Here is a 22,824-nt window from a genome sequence, read left to right on the forward strand (position 1 = left end):
TTCTGTGGAGGCGGAGGGAAGAGGGCTCTGTCTGGAGCTGATGGAGAGTTAGGGGTCAGTGAGTCAGGATATGGTCCGTAGCTCACATTCTCGGGGGGGGGGGGGCATTCAGGCACTCTAGAAGTAGACGGAGCTGGAGATCGAGGCGCAGAAGGAGGTAGAGGTTTGGTGGAAGGGGCTTGAGGGTGAGTGGCAGTAGGAGGTGGCCAAGGGTACCATGAGGCCAAGGCATAGGATAGGAGAACCCAAGCACTGCCCATGGGGGGGGGTGAAGTAGGGAAACTGAGGCTGGTGGTTGTGAGCCATGACCTGAGGTGGAAAAGGTGCCGGTGGAGGAGGAGAGGCAGGTGGGGAGAACTTTGCCTGCTGCTGCATATCTGGTTCGCTGTCAGTAAAGGTAGCCAGGTCAGGTGGGGAGAGTGGCTGTTCAAAAAGTGAGCCCTGTGTATCCAGGAGCGGAGAGTTAGGCTCAGGTGCCACTGAGAAGTCACATTGACTGAGAAACTGTTGCTCCTGCTCCCTGGGCTGCTCTGAGCATGATCTGCACTCAGGCACATTACCGAGTCCGAGTTTTTCCAATGCCACGGGTCGCTTGGAGGTGCCCTGCAGGGGGTCCGCTGCCGGTACTGGAGCAGCAGGCAGGCTCAGTGCCAGCCTTCTTTTCGGCACTGGGGCAGAGAGCGCTGTCGGCACCGCATTTGTTTTGGTGCTGAGCGGACCGGTGCCGAGGAGACCTTCCCGGTACGGGAGATCGGGTCCCTGCCTCTGCGCTCAGTGGGAGCCGCAGCTGAAGTGTTGTGGTAGCCTGAGGCATCTGCCTTCTGTGTTGTCAATACAGAGAGTAAGGATCTCGTGGGAGACCCTTTACCCTTGTTAAAGTCTCTCCTCTGAGACTGTTGCGCTTCTTGCCTCTGCTCCTGAGAGGGTGAAGCCATGCTCCCAATTGGTTCAGATCTGGCTGGGGAGCGTGAGGGAGAGGATTTCACTTTACCCGTCTCTGAAGGTGTCCGTAGAGATTTTTCCATTAATAGCATTTAAGCCACAGGTTCCTGTTGTGACGAGCCTTGGTCTTGAGGCTCGTACAGTGGAGGCACTTTGCGGGGACGTGTGTTTCACCGAGGCACTTCACACAGCATGAGTGCCCATCAGACCTTGGCATGGAGTCCTGACAGGAAACACACTACTTAAATCCTGAAGTCCCTGGCATTATGAATTAGAAATGGCAGGAGAGAGTGTCTCAGCAGGAGACAAGCCTGAGGCGAAGAAGTTTTTTTTTTTTAAACTAAGTAACTAAACTATGTAACTACTCTAAAAGAAGGGAAACAACTGGGATGTTACTAACAACTATTCCTATGCTCTTTGCAAACTGTTTCCTAGAGAGACCAGGGAAGAGAATCAGCACTGCCCCGAGTCCCATCTTCAGCTGAGGACGGTTGAGAAGGAACTGCGGAGGTGCGAGACGTGCGAATTCAGGCAGATTCTAACGAGACCGTGAGACACCAGCTGAGTGTGTGCGTCCCGACCAGGCACTGCTACTGAAGATCTCCGATCAACGGCGCCGGGACACACCGTCACCTAGAGTGGAGCACCCATAGGGACAGCTCTCGAAGAAGAAGGACACAATCACCTGGCTGTAATGGACTATTATACCAGTTTCCAAGTAGTCATCACACTTGAAGTTACCACAGCATCAACAGTTGTCAGGCACATTAAATCTGTATTTGTATGTCATGGAATTCAAAAAATAGTAATAACTGACAGTGGACATTTCAAGAATAGGGAATTCTTGGACTTTGCTAAAACGTGTAACATCTAAAGTGCATCCCCAAGCCAATGGATTAGCTGAACGTGGAGTATGTATAGGAAAGAACATGCTCAAAAAGGCAATGGATGCAAGAGAAGATCCATATTTAGCACTACTCAAATATAGAGCTACACTGCTGCAATGTGGGAAGTCACTTTCTGAACTCCTCTACAGACATATAAATACTCAATGACTAGATATGGGACAAAAACAGGATGAATAAGGAGTCTCTGATAGTGAAGAAAAGACTGGGAAAATACAATCAGACAAAATATTACAATAAAGGAGCAAGACCTCTTCCACAATTTGAATACAAAGACTCATTGAGAACTTAACTCGGGCACTGACCAGTCAATGCTGCACTGATCATCATAATCAGTGATCACAGATGAAAACAAAAATCTTACAAAAGAATCGTAAACATCTGCTCAAGACACTTGACAACTTGACCGAGACAAATGAAGTGAGAGCAGACATACAAGTTGAAAACATACAATTGATCCTGTTACTGACCATAAACCTAAACAGTTGGTTACACACAAGATTTGCCTACAGTTTTGCAATACAGATCAGGGAGATTGCTGAAATGCCCTACGAGATTGATCGAAACGTATCAGTGTTATATTTAAGCAACCAGAAGAGCTGTCACTTCTTGTATTTGTAATAGTTTGATAGTTTAATTTAATGTTTTAGTTCTGTCGGGAAATTTTTAAAAAGGAAAGATGTGCTATAGAGAAGTCCTTCAGGAACTGTAGAGATGCCCCACTTCCTGTACACTCTAGAGGCAGTCTTTGGTTTCCTGGAAAATACCTTCTGCTGGGGCAGAAACAAAGGAGCCCAGGATAGGGCAGATGCAGTCTTCAGCTACACAGAACAGTAGAGTTTTGTTACCTCATTTCTGTACATAATTCCTGTTTCATAATAAAGAGTTCATCTTGAAACCAGTCTGTTCATTAGTCAGATACAACAGCATCCAGGCCATGAGTCTCAGCATCCATGTCTGGTCTGGATGCAGGACTAGTCCCTTCGACTGAGTGATCACAGCTGTGTGTATTGGAAGTATAGTTGAGGGCTGTGTTGACAGCTTCATGAGGTCAGAATACCAGAATTGTCTGGGCCATGCTAGGGCTGTCATTATTAGGCTATGTCCTGCATAATCTTCTTGAGGACTCTCTTTATCAAGGAAATTGGAGAGTAGGTATACATAAGCCCTGGTATCAGGAACTCAGCTGATTCTGGTTGCAGTTGCCTGGCAACACAGTGAGACCAGCTGGGCCCCATAAATCTTCACTAAGTGACTATGCTCCCTGATTGGAAAGAAAAGCCAGCAGATCATCATTTAAGCCTTGTAGCAACAACAACACAGCATCTGCTCAATGAGTTCTACACTTTGCAGCTGTGCCAGATCTGCTTCCTTTACTGGTCCTTGCTCCAAGACTGTGCTGTTCCCACTCCAGACCTAGCCTCTACCTTTTTCTGAGCCCACTGGCTCCAACCTCTGGCTGTCTCTTGACCACGACTTCAGTTCTATTCTGTCTCCTGTTCCAACTACTAGCTTGCACCGCCTATACCTCATGAGTGACACCAAGTGACCTTGAGATCAGTAGAGCATTCAACAGAAACCTGGGATTCGCTCTCCTTCATGGTGGACAACTGGGACTTCCTCAATGACAAATGGACTCTGGAACCCTGCGCAGACTATCAGCTTCCTGGAGCACTCAGAGATGGTAGGGTCTTTTCAAGCAGTCTTCTCACCTTTGGGACTGAAAAAGTCGTCATGGATCTCTCAGGAGTAAGAGCTTTAGGCGAGACTCTCTGGACATTTGGGTCCTTTTTTAAAAGGAGCAACATGCACAGCTCTTGCATATTATATGTGCTTCAAACAGACAGAGGCACTTAGTGAGTCCATCATTGATGGACGTGTGGACCCTGCTGCTGTACACTAACAATTTCCTAGTGCTTTAATCTAGTCCTGCTTAATCTAGTCTAGGTGAGGACTAGATTATAGAGTACAGCAGCAGGGTCCACATGGACACCTACATGTGCAGCAGGTTAGTGTACGGTAGATTTACATCTCCATTTGCTGTGAACTAAATGTATGTGTAGACGAGCCCACAGAGATAGGAGTCTGAAAATGGAACGAGAATTTTAAGACTTCTGCAACAAAAACAGTGTATTCCTTCTTCAGGGACAGTCAAAATCTACTGAGTAACTAGCTAGAGAAAACTAGTTGCAGGGCTCTCTCACAGGAGAGGACTATCAGTTTGTCTTGCCAAGTTAACACCATGTAGTTGCAAAATGTTCATAAGGAAAAATCTGAAAGACTGAAAAATCCTGTTTCAGAGCTTTCTTCATTCTGCCATCCTTAAAAGGGGCATTGACAATCTCTATTAGAAGTCTTTGTCCCATTGGGCCAGGAAAGATATGGGTCTAAAACACAAATTATGGCAGGCCTAATGCTTGTTATGTCAAAATCTATTCTCAATGGGGCAACGTTATTATGGCACCGAGCTTCCAGTCTCTTTCCACTAGAGTTTTACAAAGCACCAATAATTCTTCGAGTAATTTTTCACATCGATTCCAATTAGGTGTGCGCGTGCTGCATGCCCGGTCATTGGAAACTTTTTCCTTTAGCAGTTCCCATCATGTCAGCCAGGGAGCCCCCTGGAATGGTGCCCTCATGGTGCTCAATACATGATCCTGCTGACCCAACCCCCCTTCAGTTCCTTCTTACCGTCTGTGGCAGCATTCGAATTGCATTAGTTTGGTCACCTGCAAGTCTTCCCTTATCCATTCTTAGTTTTCTTTTTTGAAATATTTCTTTATTTTCTTGTGTTACTTAGTAGTAGTAGTATAGTCAGTGAGTGGATCATTCCTCTCACCCTGCCTTGGGCTCTGGGGCATGCCTCAAGCCCAAGAATTTAAATCTTGCGGTCTATGCAAGAAGCCTATGCCGAACAGTAACCCTCACGACTTGTGCTTGAGGTGTCTCGGGGAGGCGCATCAGGCTGAGCGTTGCAAGATCTGCAAGGCTTTCAAGCCTAGGACTAGGAAGGAAAGCAACTTCCATTTGAAACAACTACTGATGGAAGCCGCACTCCGTCCCATGGCACCCGACCACCAAGTCCCGGGCTCAAGCTCGGTGCGCAGCGCCCCGGCACCGGTTCGTAAACCGGTACCGAGGAAGGGCTCTGGTGCTAGAGACTCTTGGTACCGAAGATCCCCGGCACCGGTCAACATCCCTGGTGCCCCTTAAGTGCCATAAGAAGCCAACAGAGGGAGCTTTCCTCAGAAATCGAGACCATCAGGGGAGACCTTACTGCCCCAGAAGAATGACTTAACTTCCAAACAGCAAGACTCCATGTCATCGACTCCGGTGACCCAGTCGGCACCATTGAGTCCAGCACCCAGTGACTCTCTGGCAGGGCTCGAATTGATGGAGGAGTTGAAAGCCCCCTCCATGCCAAATATTTTCGAGGCAGCAAGGGACCTCATAGAAAGTACTCTATCTCAGCCCCCTGCTGTTAGAAACAAGCCCACGGCACCACCTTCATGGGTGCCATCTAGAGGCAAACCGCCACTGATGAGGCCATCTTCCTCTCCAGACCGGCACTTTCATGGCACCGTTCCCGGTCTTGTTCACCCCCAGCCCGGGTACATGACAGCAAGACCTAGGGAGCGCATCGCTCGGGATCTTCGGCACAAGGGAATCAGCACCGGTCACAATCACCCGCTATTGCCTGGCACCATGATATGGCATCGGAACGTAGGAACTGCTCCCCAGCACCGGACTTGCGGAACGAGTTTTAGTCGCAGGAAAGTCAACATCGTTCATCTACACAGTCGTTGCGGCACCAATCTCTGACTTCCTCTTCTCAGCACCAACCGCCAGCACAGGGATCCTTGGCACCGCCGTTGTTGTCGCCCTCAGGATCCTTGGACTCTGAAGACGGCTCCTACTACTCATGGCATAGTAGACACAGGTCGGTCAAGCGCAGGAGACATGCTCCTTCATCCTGGCAACCTCAATGGCCACTCACTGCACAGTGGCCCTTCTGGACCCCTTGGGTTTACCATCAGGCCCAGGGTACCCCTTCCAGGGTTTCTAGGTCCATTATATTGGGGCATCACCAGGCACAGTCACCAGTGGACAGAACCACCCCTCGTACCACAGAGGCAGCTCTATCCAGACTGCCCCCGCATACTACAGAGGGCACATCAGAACTGGCACCAACGCGGCCCAGGACCAACCTGAGCACATGGTGGGCCATGACGACCCTGTGCCTCCCCTGGTCTCTTCCTTGTCTTCACCTGATGAGGCAGTGGCCTCAGCTTCAGGTCCTCCGCCAATCGACCACAGGGCCCACCGGGACCTACTCCGCCACATCGCCCGTAATATGGGCCTACAGGCGGAGGAAGTCATTGAGCCAGAGGACCCAGTGGTGGACATTCTTACACTGGAGGGCCCTTCCAGAGTGGCACTGCCAGTAATTAAGACTATTGGCAACAATTATAGTGCTTTGTGGCAGACTCCAGACTCCATTCCACCGACTGCCAGGGATGTGGAAATAAAATACTTTGTTCCCTCTTAGGGCTATGAATTTTTGTTCTCACACCCTTGCTCCCTGGTGGTCTCTGCGGTAAATGAGAAGGAGCATCAGGGTCAACAAGCACCAGCTCCTGAGGCCAAATGGATGGACCTCTTTGGCAGGAAAATTTATGCCACAGGAGGTCTACAGCTGAGGATAGCTAACCAGCAAGCTATCCTCAGCAAGTATAATTTTAACTCGTGGGACTCCATGTCAAAATATAAGGAGTTACTTCCCACTGACTCAAACACTGAGTTCTCGGATCTGGTCGTGGAGGACAAGGCAGTTGCCAGGACATCCCTGAAGGCCTCACTCAACCGACTCTGCAGCACATACTATCACCTCACTCAACCAACTCCACAGAACCTACCATCACTTCATCTCTGAAGGCCTCACTCAACCGACTCCACAGCACATACCATCACCCCACCCCCATAGGAGACCTTCGGAGTCATCTAATTGGAATAGACGTGAACAATCACTCAAAGAAAAGATGGTTACTCACATTTTTGTAACTGTTGTTCTTCGACAGGTGCTGTTCACGTCCATTCCAATACCCACCCTCCTTCCCCGCTGTCGGAGTAGCCAGCAAGAAGGAACCGAAGGGGGATCAGGTTGGCAGGGTCATACACTGAGTGCCATGAGAGAGCCACTCCAGGGGGCTCCCTGGCCAATCCGACAGGAGCTGCTAAGGGAAAGAGTTTCCGACGACCGTGCATGCAGCTCATGCACACCTCATTGGAATGGATGTCAACAACACCTCTCGTAGAACAACGGTTACAAGAAGGTGAGTAACCATCTTTTATCTTCATATACTTACTAAGCATTATTGCTTAGATTTGGCTTTTAAACAGGAGCAGATTTAATTTACTAGTATTACAGAACCTTTTCTTGGTGTAGAGGGTACACAAGCTCTCCCTTCCCATAAAGTGATTTAATTTGGCTAAGCTGAGTCCCAAAAGAGAAAAGATACTCAAGGAGTGTTTTGGAAAGGCTGTTTGTGCAAAACCCAGCTGAAATGTTATCTGTGAGGTTCTGAGATGTTAACATTTTAGTAATAGAAGAAAAGTTCCCATGACAAAATAAATGGCACTACGGCTAACTTTGGGGTAAATGAGTGCAGATAAGTCTTTAAGTGCCAGACTGGAGAGATGCTGTGGTGCATTTAATATTACACAAACTGAAATTCTGCATTTTGAGTAAAACACTTCAGGAACAAATACATATATACAATGTTTAGAACAGTGTTTGACTGTGCCCAGCTTTGTGCAGGTATACAGGGGGATGGAGATAGAATACAAGGATCCTTCATTTACTAGTGTCCCTGGTCTGAGGATGAATACAAGGACTGTTCTAAGATAATGCTGCTAATAGTGCTAGCTTCCCAGAGTGGATGGGAAGAATCCAGGTCCTCCAATGTTTTATACACTCTGCTAGCCCAGTTCAGGCAGAAGTGAGCATCTTGTCAAACAGTACTGCAGTAGTTGCACTCTAGGAGGCACTGTATACACCTGAAAAACAGTATTACCTGAGGTTCCCACTGGTAAATCTCTTCATAGTTGTCTAGCATGGGTTGGGGCTTAGAATTACATTGGGATAACCTCAAAGTATGCTGTCAATTTGTAAAAGCAACACGTGTTTACATCATAACTTTAAGTCTGATGAGCTCCTAGGGGATTAAATAATGCTGGATACACAATATGAAAATACAGCTACAATGCACAAGATTCCTATTTTTGATGAACATGCCTCACTACTCTTAGCTATCAACTACATGTATTCTTAGCACATTATCTTTTTATTAATAATATTGTACTCGTTGGTTTAATTGCGATGGTTAATGTTATTTCTCCGGATTTACAGAAAAATAAAAAGTAGCACTCATCCAGAGCACTAGGCATACCAACCCCATTACAAAAACAAAAAACGCAAAATAGCTTACTCCCCCAGCTCTGAAAGTCAACAGAACTTTACTGCTTACAGAACAATAAAAAAATAAAGCTAACTTAAAGGTTAACTGTGAAAATGTTTGTCTGCAATATTCCAAAAGAAGAAAAGAGCATATGGTTGTTTTAATGTAATTTAACACTATACTTTAAACAAAAGTTTAGATCAATTATCTAAGACAAAAGCAAGCGAAAAAGATGATTTTTAAATATTGTTTTTCTCAGAACAGTGCTAAAATGATTTTCTCAGTTTCCCTAGCCAGACTAGTACTAACTGTGCTATCAATCTCTTTACAAACTACATTATAGACTACAGACTGGTCATGGAAAAAAATATCAACCGTATACTTCCTTTTGTCTTTTTTTGCCTTTTATGGTTTATGCTTAGATAAAACAGGTTAGTTTTTAAACTTAAGGCTTGTCATAACCTTCGGCTTATGAATGGCAAGGTCCTTTTAAACCAACCAATTTTTTTTAATATCTTAGACAAGAGTAATTGCACATCACTTTCTCACTAGCCATGTAAAGTAATTTATTTTAATAATACTCAATTATAAAATTACTTGTGAATCAACATCTCCTTTCAATATAAGGGCATCTGTGAAGGAAATCCATTGAGAGTGAGACATATACTATACTACACACACTACATTTTTCCTATTATAATATTAGCATGTTCTTAAAAAGAAAATCTTCCATCATTATGACTGACAAAAACCTCTCTGCATATGACTATAACTTTATTTACAAACAGTGCTGAAAAATATGAATTATACCATTTTCTGGTAGCTGGCACATTTCAAGTCTTTGCGGAGCAGAAAATGCAAGTAATTTGTTTGCTTCTTCCAATGCACTTTTATACCATTTCTTTTGTCTCTTGCATTGTTCTGGCTATGGAAATAAAGAGAAACTTTTACTAAATACCTTACCGTTACTCCATTTTTCTACACTTTGCATGAGTTAAAAAAACAAAAAAAAAATAGTACTTCAGAAATATTTAACAATGACTAGAAAAGAATTCTAGACAGCAAAGCATTTAGATTCACTCAGAGGGCTTCAGTTCAAGATAAATGCTCCTGTATCTATGTCTGGTAAATTACTCTGGGTGTAAAGGATAAAAATTTTCTGGTATTTTTTTTGTAATTGGGCCCCTTTCAACATAGAATGTGAATTCCAAAGTGCTGCAGAGAGCCCAGTTATGTAGCTCTTTATTGTGTTTAACTTCCTACTTAATGAAATCAACATTTTGAGTCTATACGGACTGCAGAATGAAACCACAAAACTATCTTCATTCACCAGAATACTTACAATATCATTCATAAACCTTTTATGAAACACTCCTAGAGAAAGTTTATCCTGATCTATAACAAGATGTGACTACATAATATTTATTTTTTATCTGAAAGAACTACCTGACTACAATATTAATGCAGCCTTGCAAAAACGTACTAGACCAGGAAATACCTACTATTCCAGTCTGTGTTTGTAAGATTTGTGTAAACTTTTCAAATGTAGCCTACTTTGTAGTGGGAGATGGAAAGTACTGTCTGGGCTAGTTCTTTGGAGAGGAGAAAGTGAGATGATGTGGTGATTGTGTGAGTAAGCGAAAGGAAGGAAGGAAGAAGAGAGAACATGCTTTTATGGAAGAAGGATGTGGTGATGGTGGAAGGAGTGCTGCCACTGGGGGAGGGTGAAGTGGTAGAGGCACCAAAAGCCGCACAACATGATTAAGGTAGGTCTGTTGAAGACTCTCTTGGGGCTTCTTGGATCTCCTCCTCCAGCTCTTTGCAGCCTTGAGCTATCCTCACCTATATTCCAGATGCAGAGTTCTAGGAAGAGACAGGAAGAAGAGTATAGATGACTGCATTTTGAGAGGGCTACTAAAGGCAGCTCTTAGAGGAGTTGGCAGCACAGTCTACAGATGAAGCACCAGATTCTACTCAACTGCTCAAGTAATTTACTTGCTGTGGATGAGTAGAAGCTGCAATACTGCATATATGGAAACACTGAACATTTTAAAATAGCATTTTATCTCTTCTATAATATGCAGTGAGACATAACAGCTGAAATTTCATTACTATAAAGGAAACTGATATCTTAGAGAAGAAAAAACAATTTGAAATGTTTGATGTAAGAGTGAAATTTATTCTTGGCATACTATCCTCAGTCCCATAATGAATATATCCATATATGGCTGAAACACGTTTACAAGGAACATTTGTGGCAGTGCAAATCCATCCTGAAAAAAATGGTTTTATGTTGTTGCTAGGCCCCACTATTTGAATCTGCATCTTATCCATGCATATTCAGAAGTTGTAGGTTTTTCTCTCTCTGTGATAAAGAATATTGAATACTGCTAATGAAAGTCTTATAGTTTACCAACATCTAAGCTGTTTACTGGAGCTTCCCTGACTGAGTATTTTTGGCTCTTTATGTCAACAGATTTTCTTTATGGGAATATGCAGAAGTGATTGAAAAGACAATATTATGAGGTCTGAGAAAAAATGGTTACCAAGCTTTCTGTAACTCTTGTACTTTGAGATACGCTACTTATGTCCATTCCAATGAAGGTGCGTGCTCACCCCGAGCACAGCCGCCAGAAAGTTTTCCCTCAATAGTATCCAGTGGGTCAGCTCTGGTTCCCCCTGGAGTCGCGCAGTCATAGCCCCAGCATAAAGGGTCCTGCCAATCTACAGCTCCCTCATTTCCTTCTTGCCGGCCAACTCTGACACAAGTGTAGGAAGGAAGGTCTTGGAATGGCCAAGAGCAACACATCTCGAAGAACAAGTTACGGAAAGGTTAGTAACCATTTTTTTCTTTTTTGCGTGCTTGCTCTTGTGCATTTCCTAAGCAGGTACAGGTGGAGGGTTCAGAGTCTGACATGTTGATTGCAACACCGCTTGGCCAAATACAGCATTGTCTCTAGCCTGCTTGGTGATGGTGTAGTGAGATGCAAAAGTGTGAACTGATGACCACATTGCTGCTCTACAGATGTCCTGGACAAGAACTTGTGCTATGAATGCTGCCGAAGATGCTTGGGCCCTTGTGGAATGTGCTATCAGGGCAGGAGGAGGAGCAGGGACCTTTGCCAGGTCATAGCATGTGCAGATGCAGGATATGATCCATGATGAATTTCTCTGGGCTGAGATGAAAAGACCTTCCATTCTGTCTGCAATGGCCATGAATAGCTGAGTAGTTTTCCGAAATGGCTTAGTACTTTCTATGTAGAAAGCCAGTGACATCTGACGTCTAGCGAGTGGAGTCTCTGTTCTTCTCTGTTGACATGTGGTTTTGGATAGAAGACCAGTAGGAAAATATCCTGACTTATATGGAACTGTGAAACCACCTTTGGAAGGAAAGCTGGATGAGGACGCAGTTGGACCTTCTCCTTGAAGGATACCATGGTTCTGAAGAATATGGTGGTTCTGAAGTGAGGGCCTGGATCTCTGAGACCCTTCTGGCAGACATAATGGCCACCAGGAAGATCACCTTCCAGGACAGGTAGAGCAGACAATATGTTGCCAGCAGCTCAAATGGAAGTCCTGTCAGTTTTGACAATACCAGGTTGAGGTCCCAGGGAGAGATTGGTTTCCATACCTGGGGGTACAATCCCTCAAGGCCTTTAAGAAACCAATTACTATGGTGTTTGAGAAGACGGAATGGCCATTCACCCCTGGGGGAAAAGCTGAGATTGAGGCCAGGTGAACCCTAGGAGATGACACAGTTAGAACTTGTTTCAGGTGTAGTAAGGTGTCCAAAATAAATGGTATTGTGGATTGCATAAGTGAGACACCCTTCTGTGATACACCAGATTGAGAACCTTTTTCACTTTGCCAGGTAAGTAGCTTTGGTGGACGGCTTTCTGCTTTCTAGAAGTACCTAACAAATGTGTCCTGAGCATGCTAGTTCTGTGGGGTTCCGCCATGGAGCTTCCAGGCTGTCAGATGAAGGGACTCAAGGCAGGCAGCTGTGGTCCTGGGAGATCAGGTCTGGCTACAGAAATAGAACTGGCGTCTCCACAGAGAGGTCTAGGAGTGTGTGTGGGGGGGTGGGGGGGAAGCGCTTTAATGTTGTTGCCCATGTTACCTCCCACAGCACCGCCAACGGGAGTGCAGGGGGCGGGAGGGGCCGGTACCGGCTTCTTACCGGTACACCATACCGGCCCACTTTCACCCCTGGGAGAGGATAGACTTCTGCACATTTATCAACAGGCTCAAGTCCTGGAATGTTGTCTGGATTAACTTTATATCGGACTCCACCTGGACCTTGATCCAACCTCTGTCCAGCAGTCAGTCATCAAGGTAAGGGTAGACCTGAACCCCTTTGTCTTCTCAGGAAGGCTGCGACGACTGTCATACACTGCATGAACACCCAAGGGGCCAGTGACAGGCTGAACAGGAGAACCACAAATTGACAGTGCACATGGTTCATGATGAACCTGAGGAATCCTCTGTGTCCCTGAAAGATTGAGATATGGAAGTAAGTGTTCTTATAATGTTTCCTCCTGGATGCTCGGCCATGTCTACACCACAAAAGTACTCCAATGTTACAGAAGTCAGGTTTTGGGAACAGAGTGTATAAAGTCGAGTGCATGCATCCATACTAAGCACATTAATTCAGTGTTAATTCGGTGGTGTGCGTCCACAGTACTGTGGCAAGCGTCAACGTTCCGAGCGGTGCACTGTGGGTAGCTATCCCACAGTTCCCGCAGTCATCGCTGCCCATTGGAATTCTGGGCTGAGCTCCCAATGCCTAATGGGGCCAAAAATTTGTCATGGGTGGTTATGGGTAAATGTTGTCAGTCAACCCTCCCTCCATGAAAGCAACAGCAGAAAATCGTTTCACACCCTTTTCCCTGGATTGCCCAAGCAGATGCCAGAGCATGGCAAGCATGGAGCCTGTTCAGCTCACCGCAGCAGTTATGACCATTATAAACACCTCGCGCATTATCGTGCAGTTTATGCAGAACCAGCACCTGAAAAACCAGGCGAGGAGGTGACAGCAGCGCGGTGATGAGGAAATGAACACAGATTTCTCTAAAACTGCGGTCCCCGGTAATTTGGAGATGATGGTGTTACTGGGGCAGGCTCATGCCATGGAATGCCGATTCTGGGCCTGGGAAACAAGCAGAGTGGTGGGACCGCATAGTGTTGCAGGTTTGGGATGATTCCCAGTGGATCTGAAACTTTCACATGCATAAGGGCACTTTCATGGAACTTTGTGACTTGCTTTCCCCCGCCCTGAAGCGCATGAATACCAAGGTGAGAGCAGTCCTCACAGTTGAGAAGCAAGTGGCGATAGCCCTATGGAAGCTTGCAACGCCAGACAGCTACCGATCAGTCGGGAATCAATTTGGAGTGGGCAAATCTACCGTGGGGGTTGCTGTGATGCAAGTAGCCAACACAAACATTGAGCTGCTGCTATCAAGGTAGTGACTCTGGGAAATGTGCAGGTCATACTAGATGGCTTTGCTGCAATGGATTCCCTAACTGTGGTGGGGCTATAGACGGAATGCATATCCCTATCTTGGGACCGGACAACCAGGGCAGCCAGTACATAAACCACAAGGGGTACTTTTCAATAGTGCTGCAAGCACTGGTGGATCACAAGGGACGTTTCACCAACGTCAACGTGGGGTGGCCAGGAAAGGTTCATGACGCTTGCGTCTTGAGGAACTCTGGTCTGTTTAAATGGCTGCAGGAAGGGATTTACTTCTCAGACCAGAAATTAACTGTTGGGGATGTTGAAATGCCAACAGTTATCCTTGGGGACCCAGCCTACCCCTTAATGCCCTGGCTCATGAAGCCATACGCAGGCACCCTGGACAGTAGTAAGGAGCTGTTCAACTATAGGCTTAGCAAGTGCAGAATGGTGGTAGAGTGTGCATTTGGACGTTTAAAGGGTCACTGGCACAGTTTTTCTGACTCGCTCAGACCTCAGCGAAACCAATATTCCCATTGTTATTGCTGCTTGCTGTGTGCTCCACAATCTCTGTGAGAGTAAGGGGGAAGACGTTTATGGCAGGGTGGGAGGTTAAGGCAAATCGCCTGGCCACTGAATACACGCAGACAGACACCAGGGCGGTTAGAAGAGCACAGCAGGAAGCGCTGTGCATCAGAGAAGCTTTGAAAACCAGTTTCATGACTGGTCAGGGTACTGTGTGACACTTCTGTTTGTTTCTTCTTGATGAAAACCCGTCCCCTTGGTTGACTCTAAATTCCCTGTAAGCCACCCGCCCTCCCTCCTTCGATCACAGCTTGCTTGCAAAGGAAATAAAGTCACTATCATTTAAAAAACATGTATTCTTTATTAATTGATTATACAAATAGGGAGATAACTCACAAGGTAGCCCAGGTGGGGTGTGGGAGGAGGGTAAGAGGGAAGGAAAAGGCCACTTCAAAACTCGTTGAATGACAGCCTTCTGTTGCTTGGGCTGTCCACTGGGGTGGAGTGGTTGGGTGCCCGGAGCCTCCCCCTATCCCGCGTTCTTGGGCGTCTGGATGAGGAGGTTATGGAACTTGGGGAGAAGGGAGGGCGGTTTAACAGGGGCTGCAGCGGCAGTCTGTGATCCTGCTGCTATTCATGAACCTCCACCAGATGCTGGAGCATGTCAGTTTGATCCCGCAGTAGCCCCAGTGTTGCCTCATGCCTCCTCTGATCTTCCTGCTGCCACCTTTCCTCACGTTCATAGGCCACTTTCCTGTACTCTGCTATTGTGTCCCTCCACACATTCTGCTGAGCTCTGTCAGTGCCGGACGACTGCATGAGCTCAGAGAACATTTCATTGCACATGCATTTTTTTCGCCACCTTATCTGAGATAGCCCTTGGGACGGAGGAGGGAGGCTTGAAACATTTGCAGCTGCTGAGGAAAAAAAGGGAGCGAAGTATTTAAAAAGATACATTTTACAGAACAATGGCTATATTCTTTCACGGTGAACAACACTATTCACATTACATAGCACATGTGATTTTGGTACAAGGTCGCATTTTGCATCTTATATTGAGTGCCTGCAGCTTTGGTGTTATAGATCACACACGCAGTGCCGGGCAACAGAATTCAGTTTGCAGGCGGCCATGGTAAGCCATAGTCTTTTGGCTTTTGTAACCTTCATAACAGCAGCGCCCTCCTCTCCCATACCAAGCAAAGCACGCTGAGTAGGCCTTTTAGTGCTGCGGTTTTCCTGTTAACGTGCAGCAGCAGAAACCAAACTAACCCCCCGCAATCTAATTCTCTGGGATGATTGCTTTACCCCTCACCCCACCACGTGGCTGGTATCAGGGAAGATCCCTGCTAGCCAAACGTGAACAGCTCAGTGCCAATGCCCCCCCCCTTCCCACCGCGTGGCTAACTGCGAGGAGGATTTCTTTTCAGCCACAGGCAAACAGCCCAGTAGGAACGGCCACTTCTGAATGTCCCCTTAATTAAATTCCCCTATTTCAACCAGGTTACCATGAACAATATCACTCTCCTGAGGATAACACAGAGAGATAAAGAACGGATGTTGCTTGAATGCCAGCAAACACTGGGACCATACGTTGCCAGGCTTTATCATGCAATGATACCAGATTACTTGCTACTAGCATGGTGTGGTAAAGTGTCCTACCATGGAGGACGGAATAAGGCTGCTCTCCCCAGAAAACTTCTGCAAAGGCTTTTAGAGTACCTCCAGGAGAGCTTCATGGAGATGTCCTTGGAGAATTTCCGCTCCATCCCCAGACATGATAACAGACTTTTCCAGTAGCTGTACTGGCCACGAATGCATCCCAAGTCCTCAAGGCTACTTAATCATTAAAAAACACTTTCTTTTATAACATGTATTATATTTTAAAAGGTACACTCACCAGAGGTCCCTTCTCCGGCTTCGTTGGGTTGGGAGGGTACTTCAGTCAGGGTGATAAAAAGATCCTGGATGTCGGGGAGAACGGTGTGTTGTGTGCTCTCCTCAAGCTCATCCTCCTCCTCCTCCTCCTCATCTTCCCCGTCCGCAAAATCCTCAGCTATGGCGAAGAGTACCCCATCATCGGAGTCCACGGACAGGGGTGGGGTAGTGGTGGCGGCCCCTCCTAGAATTGCATGCAGCTCAGCATAGAAGCGGCATGTCTGGGGCTCTGTCCCGGACCATCCATTTGATTCTTTGGTTTTCTGGTACGCTTGTCTGAGCTCCTTAAGTTTCACACTGCGCTGTGTTGCATCCTTGCTGTAGCCTCTGTCCCTCATGGCCTCGGAGATTTTTTGAAATGTTTTGCCATTTCATCTTTTGGAACGTAGTTCTGATAGCACGGATTCCTCTCCCCATACAGCGATCAGACCCAGTACCTCCCGTTCGGTCCATGCTGGAGCTCTTTTTTGATTCTGGGACTGCATAGTCACCTGTGCTGATGAGCTCGCTTGGCCAATCAGGAAATGAGATTCAAAAGTTCCCGGGGCTTTTCCTGTACACCTGGCCAGTGCATCCAAGTTCAGAGTGCCGTCCAGAGCGGTCACAATAGTGCACTGTGGGATAGCTCCCGGAGGCCAATACCTTCGAATTGCGTCCACACTAACGCTAATTTGAAATGGCGATGTCGATTTCAGCACTAATCCCCTCGTTGGTGGAGTACAGAAATCGGTTTTAAGAGCCCTTTATGTCGGAAAAAATGGCTTCGTTGTGTGGACGGGTGCAGGGTTAATTCAATGTAACGCTGCTAAATCCGACAAACTCGTAGTGTATACCAGGCCCTAGTGTATAAAGTCCTAAGGACTTCAGGGTGGCTCTCGAAATCTTCGGGTTGTGCAATTTAGAGACCGTCTGCTCAGAAAAGAGTGACATACCCTCAGAAGGAAGGTCCTGCAAGGTCTGTTGGACCTCATGCAGCAGGACCAAGAATTGAAGCCATAAGCTTCTATGCATTGCCACTGCTGAGGCCACAGATCGGGCTGCAGAGTCCACCGCATCCAAGGCTATTTTCAGGGACGTCTTTGCCACTGACTTTCCTTCATTCATAAGAGCTGCAAATTCTTGTCTGGATTCCTGGGGTAACAACTCTTTACATTTCAACATGGAGTCCCAGGATTAAAATCATAACTGCTCCGTACCACCTGCTGGTTTGCAATCCTGAGCTGGAGGCTACGTGTTGAATAGACCTTTCTACTGAAAAGGTCTAAATTTTGGCATCTTTGACCTTGGGGGCTGGTCCCTGTAGTTCCCACTCATTGGCTGCTGACACAATCCAAAGAGCCCAGTAGTGGATGCATATGTAAGAATTCATAACCCTTAGCTGGGACAAAGTACTTCTTTTCAGTTTTCTTTGCAATCAGTTGAAGGGACGCTGGGGTCTGCCACGATGTCTTGATGGGTTATGTAATGGCCTCATTCAGGGGGTAATGACACTTTCGAAAGGCCTGTTGCCATCAGATTGTCTACCAAGGCATGGGAGGACTCCCTGATCTCTTTTACCTGGATCCCCAGGTTCTGAGCCACTCTCTTGAGGAGCTCCTGATCATTTTATAATCATCCTGAGACAGCATTACATCTGTTCCTGTGACAGCCTCATCAGGAGAAGAAGAGGAGGCATCTGCCACTTTCCTGGGGGCCACGTTATGGGTGGGATGCCTTGGCTGGGGTCCATGGCAGGATAGTGCCAACTGGAGTGAGAGCACCAGCTCCTGTGGGAGACATATGACTCTGCCTATGAGTCCACCTCAGACTCCCTTCCTGAAGACCAGGGAGGAGTGGTGCCAACCGGTGCCAGCGATCGGTGCCAGAAGAGAGGAGACTAGGGATGGGCCATCACGGCCAGTTTCCCCTTTGAAGGCAATTGGGGCCTCCGTGCCATGCAGATCCTTCCCGAAGGTGCCACAGATGGGGCAGAGAGTAAGTCTCTTGCCATGGCAAACGCCTCTGATGTCAACAGTACCGCCAGGGCAGTGGAACTCCAGTGGCAGTGAATCTATCGGTGCCAGACTCAACAGTACCCACTCTGGGGCCGGACTCAATGGCACCACATGAGTTGTTGGAGCTGCGCAGCAACCCAACATGAGTTGCACTCTACTAGTGTCTCCCTGGCCTTCCAATCTCAGAGTTGGGAATTGACCTCTGCCTGTCTTCTGTTTTTTCCTCAGCATTGGTGATGGAGAGCAGTGCCAAGGTTCTCTTGCTGGAGAGCCTTTCTTTGGCATCAGGGATGGTGGATAGTGCCAAGGCTCTCGAGAAGTGGAAGGAGCATCTCTTCTCAGTGCCAGTGATGGAGAATGGTGCCAAGGATCCGAAACAGTGGCCAAGTTGCTCCTTACAGAGGTTGCAGACTGAGTGACCCAGCTCTGAGGAAGATCTTAGCACTGCTCCAAGAGAATAAATTTTAGTTTACTGTGTTTTATACTTTTTGGCAGGGCCTGAAGTCTTTGGAGATCTTACAACACTCCTGCACGTGAGCTTCCCCTAAGCACTTAAGGCAGCTGGAATGGGGGTAGCTCACAGGCACAGGCTTATGGCATGAGGCTTAAAACTTAGAGGCCAACGCATGGTCCAGTACTGGGCAGAGACTAACCCTGCTTATCAGGGTTCCGCTAAGCTAACAAACTACTAAGAACAAGAAATAAATTATATACAATGAAGTTTGGAAAAATCCACTGAGAGGGTACTTGTAGAACACAAGGATGAGACAGTTCCAGTGACCATAACAGGTGGTAAGAAGGAACTGAGGGGGGCTGTAGATTGGCATGACCCTTATACCAGTGCTACGAGTGTGCAACTCCAGTGGGCAGAGCCAACCCAACGGATACCACTGAGGGAAAACTTTCTGGCAGTGGTGCTCAGGGCAAGCACACATCTACTTTGGAATGGACATAAGCAAGCACTTGAAGAAGAACCAAGGCCAGTAAATCTAGCAAAGAGCCACTAATAAAAAGGACTTTCTCCTGTCTGATGTTTCTTACTGTTTGGGGGCAGCAAAGGAAATGAAGGGAAGGCATAAAGTAGATCTGCTGCCTATGAATGGAAGAGTGCTCCCTTGTTCTTGTGCATGCAGAAAACACCTCTGGACTTTAGAATTTTTCTAGTATTTATGCGTCCACAGAACACCAAGAAAATATGGCACCACTGCAATCCTTTTTATGGCTAAGTGCAACCAGAGAATCCAAGACATTGAAATGTTTTGTTGAAGTAGGTTCTATGGACTTTGATGTCACATCTAACTGTCAACTGAACATTAGATGTGCTTTAACAAATCAGGATATGGTTAGTGCTTCAGTCTGCAGATTTCTCAGAAACACTGTCACTATTGTTGGTTCTGGGGAAGTTTCCCAATTAGCAAGAAATTTCGGAATGTAGAGTTAACATTTTCCATCATAAGGAAAGTGCGCTGATATTTTGAAGAGCTCTCCAGTGCTCCCCTTTCAACTGCAATGTTTTGGATCTCCTTGAATTCAGAACTGTGTTGAAGAACCAGTCCAGCCCAGCCTCTTAAGGTTAAGGCTTTAGAAACAAAATCTTGCCTCCTGGGAAGAAAATAACTCTGCCCTAAATTCTTGTTCAAGGTTTTCTGCATAAACTGTACCTTATTGACTAGAAGTTTTGGGAGAGGTCTCAAAAATGATATCATGAGCAGCTCTACCATTAGTATTCTCCCTCTACCCCCAAAAGAAGAAATTACCTAGACTCAAGAAGAAAGAAAAACTACCCAAAAGAAAGTAATATAGAAAAACAGTAATATAGCCTTGGAGACTGCTCAAATGGAGCTCTCTCACAGAATAAAATACTTTTTAATTAACTACATAGTTTACACACAAGGAACTAATGATAAAAGGACTGTAAAATCTGGAAAAATATTTAAAAGTTGAGAAAAACATTTTCCTAAGGGCAATACTGGAATTCCAAAATGGAATTCTTCACAAGTTGGTTAGAAAGATAACTGATGATGTTAATCAGTGTACCTCGCCAATGAATAAATGTGTGTCCTCAAGTGCTGAGACAGCTTACCACTTTTAAAACTTTATGCAATGGAGCAGTTAGATCTGTCATATATACTATGTGCAGAAAACCTAAAGTGGGGATCAATGGCAAACTATTTGTAATCTAGGAATGAAAGATGCCTGATTTAAACCACGAGTATATGTTACATTAGTGTATTTATGGATACCAGTGGTACTTTATGTATGTTTAATTTTCTGCTTCTAAAATTGCTAATGAAGTGCTTTAGTACAAGTGCCTGTTAGCTCACAATAGTTAAAACTGCCAATTTTCATTCACTGTCTAATTCTGGAGAGCAATCTAACAGTGGGAAAGTCATGGAGCGTTCAAGATATTGTATTAAGATCTGAAGAGACATATTTGCAGCAATGTCAAAAAACCCACTATGGATTCCAAATACTGATGAGAATAGAGATTCACTAACTGTGGGCCTAATCTTTGCTCAGGAGTCTACAAGGAGCCTGAAGGCTATCTGAAAACTGTCTGGTTTTGGAGCCATGAAAGATAATACAGATTATACCTCCTCAACAATTTAGTGCCATTTAACTCCACACTCTGCCCAAGGATTAAGTCCATGATTACACTTCCAAGATGCCAAAAATAGCAGTTATGAAGCTGGTGAATGATTTTACGCATCCTGACACTACAGAGGCACCTTGATATTATGGCATGGATACGGTATCAAGGTCTACGTAGCGATAGATTGGGGTAATCAGTGGCTCCACAACAGTCCAGTAGGGGAGAAATGGAGTGAGTGATAGCTGAGGAAAATCTGAATGATCAGTATAGGTATTCTGGTGGGCTGTGTCTGAAATGGCTATCAGTCAGGGAGAGGGCAGAACCACTGAGCAAAACATTTCTGGGAGCAATCATATGGATCAAAATGTCAAGAGTACTTTACTATTTTACACCCCTAATACCTTCAATTTAATATTTTCACATGGAAACTCACTTAAATAAATTATAAATTTAACAAAAACTAAATACTGAGTAATGTATCGTCTGTGGTAGCAATAGTAGAACAAGACCACTTTGTAGTAAAATGAGTAAGCTGTTTCTATTTCTCAATCCTCATTGATACTACTTGCATTTCTGAATATCACTAATAATTAGAAATTAATATAACTGGCATTTGTTTACTTTTCTTTATAGACCTCTTGAATTTATTTAAATCAAGCTGGTTAATCCATGTGACCTTAATGTCATTAGACTGACTAAAAAGCTCATGAAAACATTAGGAATTTGTGCTTTCTTATTTCAGTCATTATGATATCTTGGTTTTTCCATCTCCAGTATGCTTCCTTCATATCCATTGGCCACAAAAGATTCCTTAAGAAAACAGAGTAAAGTATTAAGAAGAATCTCAATTTTAAATTCAACAAGGAAGTGTGTGTTCATGGTGTATTTAAATATAAAGTCTCTCCAGATGAAATGAGCGATGGCTTCTTCCATGCATCTCCGGAGATTTTTTTGGAATGAAGGATTAGATAAATCAAGTATTTATGATGTTTCAGGTTTATAGAGCAAATCTCTTCTTAATATTCCCGTGACCCACTTATTTGAGGTAGTGGATGTTCCTGTGAGAAGAGTAGACGTCCACCTCCTAGGAGCTGATGGTGTCAGATTAAAGGCCAGCGTCATACGGTCTTTTGCTTGTTACAGGCAGCCATGGAGGTGCAGTTTATTCTGGAGATGCTATACTAGTTGGCTTTGTTCCATCTTCCGCAAGTTTAGTTGCCTTTTCTGTTATAAGCACCAAAAGGTTGTTGAAATCTTTAACAGATCATACAAATTTTTCCTCTGCTATTTGGGCATGGGGCGTTTCTTTTTCTTCCACTATTACTTTAACACAGTTGTAAAATTATTAAAAACGGTGTCAACACTAGGTGTTAAGTGTTTCAAATTATATTAGCCAACTCGATTTAGGTAACAACTTTAAAAAAGCACTTTTCCTAATCTAGACAAAGCTGTAGTCCCATCCAAATAAAAAGTTAATGTCCTCTTATATCTGGATTATTGAATCTAGTTTTCCCCAGATACGAATTTTTTTTAGAAGAACACAGATTAGATTAAATCAAGACTAGCCATTAAAGCCTGCAACTCACTCACTCATTGCAGATGTACTTGTGATTAAAAATGCGGTCTTTAATAACATGTGAAACAAAGAGCACATTCCCAAGGCTTGAGAAGGAGAGTCTATCAACTTTACAGCACCAAAGTAAAGCCCTGTGATTGAACGGGTTCTATGACTAGAAGGGAGATTTAAGAACATAAGAATGGCCATAGTGGGTCAAACCAATGGTCCATCTAGCCCAGTATCCTGTCTTCCAACAGTGGCCAATGCCAGATGCATCAAAGGAAATGAACAGGGTGATTATCAAGTGATCCATCCCCTATCGTTCAGTCCCAGCATCTGGTAGTCAGAGGCTTATTAATATTATTAATTCTTTTCAGAAATCTTGTGATGGTGAGATAACTGACATGGGGAGCCCTTCACTGGCAGAGGATATGTTGAGATGTCACCATGAGATGTCAG

At 45.3% G+C, this 22,824-nt stretch overlaps 1 protein-coding gene across 1 annotated transcript in view; it reads right to left on the bottom strand.

Moving 5' to 3' along the window:
* ZCWPW2 (zinc finger CW-type and PWWP domain containing 2) overlaps positions 1-22,824 on the bottom strand; it is a 111,479-nt gene that overhangs the window by 61,273 nt on the left and 27,382 nt on the right. The window contains exon 3 of the mRNA XM_037890393.2: positions 9,116-9,230. Within this exon, the coding sequence (XP_037746321.1) occupies positions 9,116-9,230 (115 nt within the window). The remainder of the gene's footprint in view (positions 1-9,115; positions 9,231-22,824) is intronic.

This window comes from Chelonia mydas, chromosome 2, assembly GCF_015237465.2.
Source record: "Chelonia mydas isolate rCheMyd1 chromosome 2, rCheMyd1.pri.v2, whole genome shotgun sequence".
NCBI classification, from domain to species: Eukaryota; Metazoa; Chordata; order Testudines; family Cheloniidae; genus Chelonia; species Chelonia mydas.